Source organism: Ruditapes philippinarum, unplaced genomic scaffold (genome assembly GCF_026571515.1).
Source record: "Ruditapes philippinarum isolate M1 unplaced genomic scaffold, ASM2657151v2 ctg4024_1_1_1_1, whole genome shotgun sequence".
Classification (NCBI taxonomy): Eukaryota; Metazoa; Mollusca; class Bivalvia; order Venerida; family Veneridae; genus Ruditapes; species Ruditapes philippinarum.
This window is the reverse complement of record NW_026853092.1, coordinates 66,408-79,098: the sequence shown is the minus strand read 5'-3', so window position 1 is coordinate 79,098 and position 12,691 is coordinate 66,408. Positions and strand designations below refer to the sequence as shown.

At 32.7% G+C, this 12,691-nt stretch overlaps 2 protein-coding genes across 2 annotated transcripts; one reads left to right on the top strand and one right to left on the bottom strand.

Moving 5' to 3' along the window:
* Positions 1 to 1,401: 1,401 nt before the first annotated feature.
* Positions 1,402 to 4,703, top strand: LOC132733707 (heme-binding protein 2-like). Its single transcript, XM_060720387.1, has 5 exons — positions 1,402 to 1,531; positions 2,034 to 2,190; positions 2,991 to 3,123; positions 3,460 to 3,640; positions 4,496 to 4,703. Exons 2-5 carry the CDS (start codon positions 2,038 to 2,040, stop codon positions 4,665 to 4,667), a joined length of 639 nt encoding a protein of 212 aa, XP_060576370.1. The 5' UTR covers positions 1,402 to 1,531; positions 2,034 to 2,037; the 3' UTR covers positions 4,668 to 4,703.
* Positions 4,704 to 5,521: 818 nt separating this feature from the next.
* Positions 5,522 to 12,264, bottom strand: LOC132733750 (ovoinhibitor-like). Its single transcript, XM_060720430.1, has 7 exons — positions 12,109 to 12,264; positions 10,950 to 11,054; positions 9,964 to 10,152; positions 8,311 to 8,490; positions 7,842 to 7,963; positions 5,981 to 6,170; positions 5,522 to 5,672 (listed from the first exon to the last, which is right to left on the bottom strand). Exons 1-7 carry the CDS (start codon positions 12,131 to 12,133, stop codon positions 5,605 to 5,607), a joined length of 879 nt encoding a protein of 292 aa, XP_060576413.1. The 5' UTR covers positions 12,134 to 12,264; the 3' UTR covers positions 5,522 to 5,604.
* Between the last annotated feature and the right edge of the window lie 427 nt (positions 12,265 to 12,691).

Here is a 12,691-nt window from a genome sequence, read left to right as displayed (position 1 = left end):
TTTTCACTTCTGTCAACACTTATTTTTTGTCTGTTACAATCCTCAAATAAGTTTTCTTTCTTTTAAAAAGGTGTATGACTAACAAATCCAAATTATATCCCTCTGAATCTTACACAATTATTTTCCTCCCATGAAATACACAACTTTAAAAAATGGCTGCCGCTTACATTTTACAAAGCCAGGTCTAAAATAAATTCGCAGTAAGTAATAGAGATATGGATGGATGGTTGGACTTTTTCTCCTACAAGAATTGTTTGTTTTTATTATTAAAACAAGCGATCATTCATATTTTTTTAATAAAATGAATAAATATCCCCGTCATTTAACTTTGATTGGCGGACTTGTTTTTCAGCTCAAGACTTCTTGTTTTTAATGTGAAATTCCGTCTAAATGGGGCTCTCAATGGGGGAAACAAATTTTAATATTAACGTTAAAATTATGGAAATTTCGTTTTAACTTGTTTTTAAGCATAAAATAAAAAGAAAATTTGTCTGTTTGTTGTGTAAGATGTAATTTTATTTCATCTCGTGAACTTTAAAAACAGTATTCTCGAACGAATGATGGATATATACAATGTAGCGTCCTACAGTACTGAATACGTCGTGATCATTATTTCTGTTAAAATAATTTACCAAGGTATGTATGCCATAGAAAAGAAAAAAAATCACTAGGACAATATGTGCATCGTGTACCTAAATAACATAGTTGCAACACATAAATATTGTCACAAATACTGGACTATTTTAAACAAACACTCACGTGATATTAATCAATGAATTTTAAAGAGGATGGATGGAATCATCCATTATTACTCGCTATTTTGATTCAGCGATTAAAGAATTTTACTGAAACAAGTGTAGTTTCCCTCTGCAATTTTATAATTCAAGTAACATTCAAAATGAAATCCATCATCAATGTCGTTTAAATCACATAAAAAAACAAAAACAACCTCACACACACATAACAATTTTCTTTGTGTTAAGTGCCCCTTATATTTTAAATAATATATATTATCATGTGAAAATGCAACATTGACAAGGTATATTTTATTGCTTGGTTACTAAGTAAATATTAAAATCTTACCCGACATTATTAATTAAAAAAATACAGTACAATACAGTTCAAATAAATCTTATCATTTTTCTTCTCATAACAATTATATCCACTATGAAAACAAACAGAATAAATATCACTTGATCTTTGATGAACGACACACTCCTTTCGAACTTTGAAAAGAAATCATGTGAAATATCTAGACTCTATATATCACAGTTCATCTGTACTTAAATGTCAATGGATCAGAACTGTTCTATTGCGATGTTAAAGGCGTATTATATGGCCCTTGTTGACGTCTATTAACAAAACAATGACCTATCAGATAAACATAATGCCAGGTCTCGTGACACGACAGCTTTATCCAAACGTGACAGACTGAAAACTTATGTAAATTTAAGAACTTCATAACTAGATATAAATGCTATGTTTACGATAATTTAATCATTTACCGGAGAGGTTTGGAACAAAGCGATCTGTAAGTTAATTATTTGAATTATTACTTGATTTTTAAATGATTAAATATAGCATGACATAATTTTGCGTCTGTTTGTCTCTTTTTTCATTACCAAAATGATGTCATATTTATAAGGTATAAAATTTTGTACACTGTTCAAGACATAGAAACTATTTGTTCTTATAATCAAAATGTAACATCAAGCAAACAATCGACAGCAAAATTATACAAATAGCGACAATAAAGTGACATCTTACCTATTGTAGGTATTTAAATGGCTGACACCTCACTAATTCGAAGTTTTGTAGTGTTGAAGATCGATTAGTCATTAAGCTAGTGCTGCTGGTTTGTGAGATGTTGCATGTCCATCTTGTCTAATAATTCGGCTCAATGAAACAGAGCACGCATTTTCACCTATTTCTTTCGTCCCGTTGCTCTTCGTGTGTCCTCTTTGCCATAGAAGTTCTTCATCCACCAAATGTATTTATAACGAAAAGAAATTTTACATTTTCATTGAATTTAGCACAATGAATTTCTTGACGATAGCAACATGTTTTATGTGGACAAGTCAGCTTGTTATTGGATTGCCGCATGTCTTAGAAGTAGAACCCGCCAACGATGAGCCAGCATTCTGTCACAAACTTGATTGCCCTAAATTCAGTGTCATTGAAACTTTCAAGGTATATTATCTAATCTATATCGACTGCTGTTTTATCTTCATTTGCCTTTAAGTATCGATAATTATCAAGTTTAAAATGGCGGAAATACAAGTATTCGCCCTGAGTGGTAAAAAGTTTGTCAGCCCTGACATATAGATTGATGATATTCTAGACGTCAAAGAACAACGCCAATGTCTCAATAAAGATATGTGTAAATATGGAGCTACCAAATATGTAATAGTTTAGCATTTGAAGTTTGTTGGCGTAGATAATAAAAAAATCCCTTAGATAGGATATTATACTGAAAAAAATATCGTAGATAAACTTTTTTTTCATTTAAGCGAATCATATCAAAGATCCTGTAACTCAATTTTTTATGGTTTTATATCATAAATATGATGATCAAATAAAGATTTATTAACATTGTAAGCTCCAAAAATCATTATTTATAGAGATATTACCGAATTTACATTTTTGTGTAATGAAAGGGAGGTAATTAGAAATTTATTTTCGATAAAGTCTAAGCCATTTTTTCAATAAGAAATGAATGTATATATTTTAATGATAACTTAATGCGTATAAATATTTGCAGTTCATATTTGACATACTCTTGAATGTCTGGAAATTATTTTAGAAGAATAATTGTATATATATGTAAAATTTCACTTAAGTGTTGTTACATCCTTAATTACAACATACAGGATCTTTAATATTTCTGCTCAAGTTACAAATGAGAAAAAAATCCATGAACAATATTCATTAAAAACTCATACAATCGTCACATGTAGCATTGCAAACTGACCGAGTCTATTTCATTTAAGACATACGAACTGAGGAAGTATATGCCTTCAATGTGGGTGGCAACTAACTTAACAAAAATGGACTTCAGCGACAAAGACCAGAAAGATTTATTTGACAAACTGTTTTACTACATATCTGGAAACAATACTGCACGTAAGATTTCTTTTAACAACCACATGTTCTTTTTTCATATTAAATTGCACATTAAATCATAATTGCATTCTTTCATACACTATTATGTTCTTAATGACGAATGCATGTAAAGAAAACTAATAATAGATGTTTATTACTTTTCTTTTGTGATAAAGCACTGGGTTACCGTTCAACATTATAACAATTTTTATAATCCTCATTTATAAAGCTTTGTGATCATAATAAACTATCAAACAGATTGATTTTATAACGTACGAGTTTTAAAACATAGAACCATTATGATTAAACGACTTATGTGTTATTTGAAATGAGTCTTTGTTGTTTTATTTTTTTAAGACATGAAAATACCAATGACGGCGCCTGTTGTTAACACAGTTGTGCATGGACAAGGCCCAGACTGTGAGAGCACGTTCACGTGTCACTTTATGATACCTTTTGACCTTCAGAAAGCTCCTCCAAAACCCACTGCAAAAGATGTTTACATCACCACCTTACCAGAAATGTCTGTGTATGTCAGGTAAGAAAGAAGTAAGATATTGTCAAACCCAAATATGTCGAATAAAAATGTCTTTCAGTCTTTGTGAAAGCTTTTTCCATTACCTCCCATGAACAGATTTAATCTAATCGAGACTGTAAGCCCATTTCCAGATTTTTTCCACGCACAACAGTTGTCAAATGTTGTGCGGTACCTGTAATAACTCGCCGCGTGCTTCACATCAGTGTTATTTGATACGTGTATTCCTTCAAATTTTGTTTTAAATCTCGAATTATTCATAAAAACAGAAATATATTAGTACTGGTGTCTATTACCGAACAGTCATTTTTTTAACTTAAGTGTCGTTAATACCCCCCCCCCCCCCCCCCAGCTCTAAAGATAAATCATTATCAGTTGTAATCTATACATTTTTACAAATTGTTTATTATCTCAGGTACTTATCACAATTATAAAACCCATTTGATGACAGAGCAATTTGCTTGCACATAAATGAATTAACAATTACTCACGAACATTCATTTTATTTTATAAAATATGTATGACCCTCCTAGGAATGTTCATTTTTAAATTAAGATAGTGGCTTTGTACAAAAAAAACTCATCAAGTTATAAATATTAATGAAATTATGCTGCTGTATATCCTTAGACACAAGTCAAATAAACATGCATATTTGAGTGACCTTACATACATCTAGCCGTACTGATTGTTAAATTATTCATTCATTCATCATTCATTTGCAATGCTTCAAGATTATCTTATGCAAAAACGTTACCTTATTTTCCTAGACATATGAATTCAATCTTGGTAAGTTATTTTTGTTGCACTTTAAAATGACCTGGCTGGCTTTTTATAAGAATGTAACTTTTGTATTTTCAGGGTATTTGGAGGATATACAAATGGCACGACGGTACAAAACAATATTCTAGAGCTGTCTGAAGATATAAATGATTCTAGCAAGTACATTACGAACCCTTACTATTACGCCGGATATGATAATCCCTACCAAGTCCTTGACAGACATAACGAGGTCTGGCTCCGAGCAAAATAATCAACATATTGACCAATGAATCTTTGTAAATGTATATTGTTACATTTGTATGATATATTTTTGTTTGTGTATACAGTTTACTTTGACTTTTTCATTATGTAATAAATGTGATATTTTGTATAGATTTGTCATTTTATTGTACCTACATTTTGATAACGGTGCTGCAGAAATGCTATAAGAAACTTCTTTAGATATGACAGCAACTAGTTCTTCTGAGCTAGATTTCAATTTTTATTTGATTGTTCATTGAAAGAATTTTTTAAAAAAAATGTAAGTCAACCGTTTTGCCTTTCTTCGTATATAAGTGTTTGAATCGGGTATTCATGCAGTTTATGTGGAAGTATTATTCCATACTGGGTTCTGGTGTGTCAAAGACGTGCAAAACATTTTAAGAAGTTGTCACGAAAAACAGACTCGTAATGCAATAATTATTTTACTGGCATCTGACTTAACATTCAAACAAATCCTTCTTATAATATTTATTTGGCTTCAAAGGAACCTCTGGTAAAAAAATTAAAAGGAAAGTTACGAAGGTAAAATACCATTCAGAAAAAGATTTGAATCATTTGAAATGATCAGAAACTGTGAATTATTATTTTTTGCTGTAACATAATGTTTTCGTGCAAACATTGATCAGCGAAAAAGTCACATTATTTTTTTACAATACCCAATTTTTAGAATTGGGATTAACATGGAGTTCACCCTATTGTCAAATACTCCTTAAACATGCGTAAAAGGAACCTCACTTTGAACAAGACGTTAACTTTTGAAAAACAAATAAGGATGAACTTCGTATGGTTGTCAAAATGTATGAAAGATTCATATCATTTTTAAAAATAATGCAAACACTGTAAAACAATGGTCTTGTTGTTGTTGTTTTTTTTGTTTCTCATAACACAACAATGTAACAATGCACATTTCATGAAAACCTCTGCTTCTATCCAATAATGATCTGATGATGACATCTTCCATCATACGAGATTGCAACGTTCAGTTCTGTGTATGCTGTAACAAAATACATAAACGTGTAAATATCGTGCTATAATTATAAAAAAATCTCCAACTGCTATATTACCGAAACGGGAATAAAGCATTTATTCATGGATGCCTAACTGAATTTAACCGTAAAAACACAATATGAGAATGTTTATTCAAATTTCACACTTCAATAACAATTACACCGTTCTTGTAAATAGAAACGATAAAAGAAAATAAAAAAACCCACAAAAAACCGCATATAGCTATTATAATATATGGTTAGATACCTTAAATCATGACATTACTCGTACATAATTTTTGACGATGTAACTTACTAATTTTATGCATTGTTGCCATTCTATGACAAAGACTACATTCACTCCCGTATGTAAATCCATCAGCACACACATATGTGTTCGATGTATGGTTACAATGGTTTATCTTGACAATCTGCTCGACACCGCCTTCGACAGCAACTGGAATTGATCCCGCGTAACTCATGTCCGCGTACTTGGTACAGTCAACCTGTTTAAAAAATATATTTTGAGCAGAATAAAAACAAAAATACCTCATAACTGATGACTTAAACAAATAAGGCCGGAAGATGTTTACCAAGCAATTAAAAGAGAGAGCATTGTTGCGCTACATAGAACCAAAAGTTCAATATGCAATTTGACAAAATGTTTCTTTTATCACATTCTAAGATCATACTTTTTTTGTTTGTTTGATTTTACGCCTTTTCCCAACAGTATTTCAGTCATATAGGCGTGTAGTTTTCTAACCATCGTTCCTGGAGAGTTACACCAGTTCTAGAATACCTTCCTCCGTGCTAACTACCAAAGCATCTCCTAAGATCATGCAAATTAATAATAAATTCTGTTATAGGCTACAGTTTATATGCTGCTATGTATCCAGATTATAGCCACAACATTAACATGCCTCTCAGGTTAATAGTGCATATTAGCAACCCGAGAACTGGGGCGTACTACACCCGGAAAGAAATACACTATCCATTTATCAAGGGGGATAACTAGAATATATCATTTTCCTCAGTCTATATCGATTACTCCCCCCTTGGAAATATTGCAAAAAAAATATAATGACATGTGCCGTCACGTTAGTATGGTGGCTGAACTGGAACGCTTTTGTGCGTTGTGTTGGCGCCAGCGACAACAGGGCAACGCGCGAAACGTCAGGATGTTAGACTTTCGTCTTTTCGTCCTGTCGCTCACGAAGTACGCCAAACGGCGCGTTGTGTGCGGCGTGTTGTCGCGATGTCACATTGTCGCTCGGTTCAAATCGACGGATTGAGTTATAAGTCAAGCGACAGTTCGACAACGCGCCGCACGACAACGCGCTGTTTGGCGTGCTTCGCTAGAGACAGGACGACAAGACGACAGCGCGCCGTTTGGCGCTGCGACAAGACGAAAAGGCGATAAGGATATTATAGGTTACGTTGTCGCTATAAGCCCTTTTTGAATTATTGCAGGATTTAGTTTTTGCAGACACAGACTAACAGAAGGAGGGCAAACATATAGTCACACTTCCGCCATCGGTAGACCGAAATCGGACTATTTAAAACATACACAGTATATCGTAGATTCGAAAAGTTTTTGTTTCATTTTTGAGTATTGAAGATATGTAATCGTAGTTGTATTTCCAATAAGAAATACATGTAATCGCTAGGGTCCGAGGTGATAAAGAAATTTCCAAAGCTCCGTCTCAAATCTAAGTCATCTGAATCGTCATAAACTTCGACAGAATGTATAATTACCAGTAAAAACATACATTTTGAGACAGTCATTTGAAAAACGTTTTATAACCTTGAGACTATTATCCATCAAAAAGTCAAATAAAGTGAAAAAATAACGGCACTCAAACGACAAAATGCACTGGCTCGGTTTGACTGAGCCTGTTCATTGACGATATGGTAATTGCAAGCTACCATCTACGCCCAAAGCATCGGCTTAAACAGAATATAACATTTAGACATACAATGGTAAAATTTGAATTTAGAAACACCTTTCAAACTATGTTTACAATCCATTCTCAAGCCGCAAAGTATGAAATTTAATTTAGTACAAGTCCAAATTAGAATTTGAACGAATTATATGTAAAATCATACTGGAAGCATTATGTCTTCAGTTGTTTGCAATTCAGCTTTCAGAATAAATGATAAATGGAAATGCATCTTACATTTCTAGACTGTGCCGTTGAATTGTCTTTACACTTGCCTTCATGCAGAATCTCAATTGGATCAGCGGCGTTGAGGGAAGATAAAAGTCTGCATTGGGCTGTTCTCAGGTAGCATTCGTTGGCTATACATTAAAAGAGTACACTGGGATTGTAATAATGCTGTATATACATTAATTCGACATTCTGAAATTCTTTCTTTCGTAGACAAAAAGTAGCTTACGACCCTTTGGCATAGCTTTCTATGAATTGTCAAAGGACTACGTGTCTTATATTTTGGTATTATCACTAAAATGTCATAAAGATCATATTTAACCAGTTAACTTACATATTTACAATGATATACCAGTTTATGCTGTCAATTAAACATGATTATATGTTTCATAACTATGTATAACATAGAATGTATAACCTGATCAAAGTATTTTCGGCAAAGTCTTTTGTTCAAATGTATTTTCTTTTTTATTCTTACCATATGTATATCCATTAGTAGCACATACATATTCGTTTGTGTGAGGACATGTATGTTGGTGGTTTACATCTACACAGGAGCTATGCAGGTCGAGGCATGGTCCATTACTTACAACAGACAAGTGGGTGCCGTTACTGTGTGTAGCGTTACATATGGCATTGTTAGCATCGCACTGTGATGCTAATAAAAAGAAACAAAGTAGAGCAGTTTTATAAGAAGTTACTTGACTTCTTATATGGGTTTTCAACACAACATATCGTTGCTAAAGCGCGATATTTAACGTTAAATGATTATATATTGTTCAATAGCTCATTAAATTTGACATTAAAGATCCTGTATGTCTTGTGATTGACATTGTTACTGTGTGTATACTTGTGTGTGTGTATTTGCGTTTATTTATACTCGCCACCGGTTGCCCATATGGGCGAGTCCTCCAGAAGAGTATTAGTCATTTTATTTTTTGGAGGATAGTGCAATTACAGATACAGAAAGATGCCCCAATTCCAGAAGCTTCTCCTGGTTCTTTATCGTGCCAAGTGTTTAAGCACCCATACACGGGACCTCGATTTAAAGTCTCATCCGAAAGACTGATTAGTAATTTTAGTTGGCCAGCCCGGGAATCGAACCCACAATGTCGAGATTACAAGTCTCGCGCTCTAACCGATTGAGCTATGCGGGCTGGCATAGTGTGTGTATACCACACTCGCAAAAAATTATATATGTATATAATTATGCAAATAAAACAATTTTCAAAGATCCAAGAATATGTAAAATGTGTACTGCAAATATTTGTGCACATTATATTTAATCAATAAATTACATGCATTCATTTCTTATTGGAAAATTTGACTTAGAATTTATAGAAAATAAATTTCTAATTACCTCCCTTTATCTACATGAAATTTTAAATTGGGTAATATCTTTATTAATAATGCTTATTGGAACTTACAATATTGACAAATCTTAATTTGAGCATCATATTTATGAAATAAAACCATGACAAAATTGTGTTACAGGATCTTTAATGATAAATAGATTGCAAAAACGATCTAATTGTATGACATAACAATGTTAATTGATACATATAACAAAAAAAAAACACATATAAACAACTTAAAAAACAAAAACAACTAAGATTGAATAATAAAATTAAGAAAAATGAAATGATCCCCAAAGAACGACTAAAACGACAAAATTGAAAATGTTCGGTTTGATTTAGCCTGTTCATGGCCTCTTAATGCAAGGTACTGCCGACGCCCTCTCGCATCGGTTCAAACTGAATTCAACATTAAAACATGGTATGGTGAGATTTTGAGATTAGAAGCATTAATAGTGTCCAGAACGACTTGTTCAGATATCAATTTGCTTGAATTTATAAGCATTTGATCATGAAAAATGGTTAATGAAACTTTAAGTGGCTGGTTTCAAATCACTTGCCTTTTGGATTCCGTTAAAATGATACCTGTATGTGAGGAAATTTATATCAGAAACTAGTTCTACTCAGATGCCTGGTTATGTCTGTATGAATAAGGCACGAAGGGGCATCCGAGGTGTCCTTCCACCAATAAAGCTACAATTTAATCGCTATTTAACATTAATTCTAATGTGTTTGCGTACATTAAAACGAAACAAAAACAAAACAGTAATATTCACCATAAGTTTGTCCGTTACTAAGACACACCTGCCGGGTGGGATGCTCTTCATCACAGATTAAATCACAGTGTTTGAGGTCAATATGTGTAGCAGATGTCGCGTGGTGACAAGAACCAGAATGGGCCAAGGCCAGGTGACGGTGCTGTTGTTTATATATACATATTGCGTGGGTCAGGTAGCAATAATTGGCTGTTGATTATAACGACAAATACATTAAATACATTTTGTTTATCTTTTTTTTTTTCAAAAGTATCAATACTAAAGAACAACGTTTTTACATTTTGTTTATTTGTGTTAACGAAACAGATTATTTAGAGCAAGTTTTGTTCGTGAAGTTAACTTGTTCTAAAACTGTTAATGATTTATTTATTCTGTCAACAGAATAAATACCAGTACAAATGTTACAAAAACTGCGCTCATGGACAATCGTAAGAGCAAGAACGTTTGTCCATGAGCGATGTTTTTGTAACATTTGTATTTCTTGTGTTGACAGAACAAATAGATGATAAACAGTTTTAGAGCAACTGAGGTGAAAACGTTTACATTTTGCTATTTAGAGTTTACTTTTAACTACTAAACCTTATTCAGAATGGGTTGTTAATCATAACGATATAAGCATTTTATTCTGTTGCTTGTTTTCGAATTAACTAGTTTAACATTTTTCCCGGACAGTTACGCAAAGCTCGAAAAAATAAATCGAGCGTTATATAGTAAAACCTTCAATGGAGTCCCTTAAAAGTACTTGTTGTTTGAGAATCTTTTTTGATCAGAAAGAAACTCGCCACACTATCAATAAAATGCTGTCACATGACAATTTACTGCCTTGTACATGTATCTAAAGGGCAGGTTAAGCGTCCTTCATATTTATAATACATGTAATATATGAAATTTATTTGATAAGACTATCCTAAAAATGAGTCTGCGTGTAAAGATAAGCTACGTAGGCCTATAAACATATGGATATGTGAAATATAATAATAACTTACAATATGTTACCCCATTGCTTCCGCATACTGGCGACTTATGCTGATGTGAACAAGTGGTAAGGGAGCCACAGTTTTGTCCACTGCTAACACCGACCAATACAATAACTGTAGAAGTACAGCAATATTTTTGTTAACCAAAAATGATGACCTATGTCTTGTAGCGAACATGTGTTTAAAATATTAACTTTATTATCTAATTTTCTACAATCAATTTTTCGTGGATAGGAATAACTTCTGCAAGCCATGAAACAAAAGTATTATTGCAATAGAGTGTCACTTATGATTATTCTTAAGGCGAGGATTTCATATCAATGAGTTATGCGACCTTGACCTAAAATCAATGAAGGTCATGCAGAATGTCCCTACAAAGTATAACACATCTTAAATTGTTATTTCTCAGACAAGAACGTACACTATGTTATTGTGACATGACCAACTGACCTTAAACTCAATAGGGATCGTCTATTGGAAATAGGACAGGTCAATACCGAATTAAACACATTTCAGCTTTTTACTTCTTAAGTCATTAAAAGGAAAATGGATTAAGTGTCACTGTGACATTATTCAATCAATAGATTCCAGAAACAGGTCATGGTAATGTCCCTACTTAGTTTTATAATTTTTGACCTAATAGTATATTCCTTCTCTGTGACATTATCTTTTGACAACTCAAAAGACACCAAAAGCCACGGCTAACACATTTTCAATAATTTGTTAGGACAAGGTTAATTGGACGTATAACGTACAGACTGAGGCATGCAATTCTAAAATGAATGTTTTTGATCTTTTTTTGGTCGATTTGAAACAGGTTGTCTATAATCACACGCTTTAAGCAAAGAAAGATAACTAATAAGCTTGCAAGTGTTAAAGTGTCCTTAAAAGTATCAGTTTAGAGTGATTGATAATTAAATAAAATATTTGTAAATGCATACGTCAAAGTACTCATCAATATGATTTATTAAGGTTCTCAAATTTTCGGAATGAACTAGTTCGATCCAGTCTTCTTACTCAATACGAATACAATGACACTTTAAATATTTCCTCGTATCGCGTATATTATTCCGAAGTGCAAATTTATACTCATAATCATATACTATAAGCACAGAATTATTAAACAGCAAAAATGGTACGAGTTTAAAAGAAATAAATAGCTATTTACCAAAGAAAAGAGACACTCCTATCATGTTGCTAACAAAGTTTAACTCCAAAGAGAGTCCAATCACGATTTCAATTTTTTTTTATCAGTAAGTATGTAACATGTGACCATTTTATGACCTTATTCTTATCTCACAGACAATGAAGATAGACAGAACGGTGTATAAACACAGCATAAACGGTGTTTCTGCCCGCAATGATGAATTCAAATCGGTCATGACTTTTTCTTTTTAGTGGATTTCGTTTTCTTGGGGACAAAGACAAATAGACTGACAAAAAATTATCTTGAGCATTTCCCGGATAATAAATTTAAAGATACTAATTTTCTGAAAGTAACTATCAAGTTCTCACATTACCCCACAGACACTTAATGTGCGTAGCCCTAAACGCTTTAAAATCAATATTAAATGTATATTTGTCGATCCCAGCACATATCATATACAAGTTTGCTTCTTTAAAAAGAAGCATGTGAGAGGTCTTTTTGCAGCTGTGGAAGATTTGTTTATTTCGAAAATATTGGAAGATATTTTGCATAAAAAACAGAAATTTTCCAAAACGGGCATAAAGTATATTAATCAAACGATTTT

What these genes read in the sequence shown, in the direction of transcription:
- LOC132733707 (XM_060720387.1), top strand. Translation starts at nt 2,038, where the DNA reads ATGAATTTCTTGACGATAGCAACATGTTTTATGTGGACAAGTCAGCTT. An exon ending in GTGTCATTGAAACTTTCAAG is followed by an intron (nt 2,191 to 2,990) that starts GTATATTATCTA and finishes ATTTCATTTAAG; the next exon opens with ACATACGAACTGAGGAAGTA. An exon ending in ATCTGGAAACAATACTGCAC is followed by an intron (nt 3,124 to 3,459) that starts GTAAGATTTCTT and finishes TATTTTTTTAAG; the next exon opens with ACATGAAAATACCAATGACG.
- LOC132733750 (XM_060720430.1), bottom strand. Translation starts at nt 12,133, where the DNA reads ATGATAGGAGTGTCTCTTTTCTTTG. An exon ending in TACTAATGGATATACATATG is followed by an intron (nt 7,964 to 8,310) that starts GTAAGAATAAAA and finishes TTTAATGTATAG; the next exon opens with CCAACGAATGCTACCTGAGA. An exon ending in GGCAACAATGCATAAAATTA is followed by an intron (nt 5,673 to 5,980) that starts GTAAGTTACATC and finishes ATTTTGTTACAG; the next exon opens with CATACACAGAACTGAACGTT.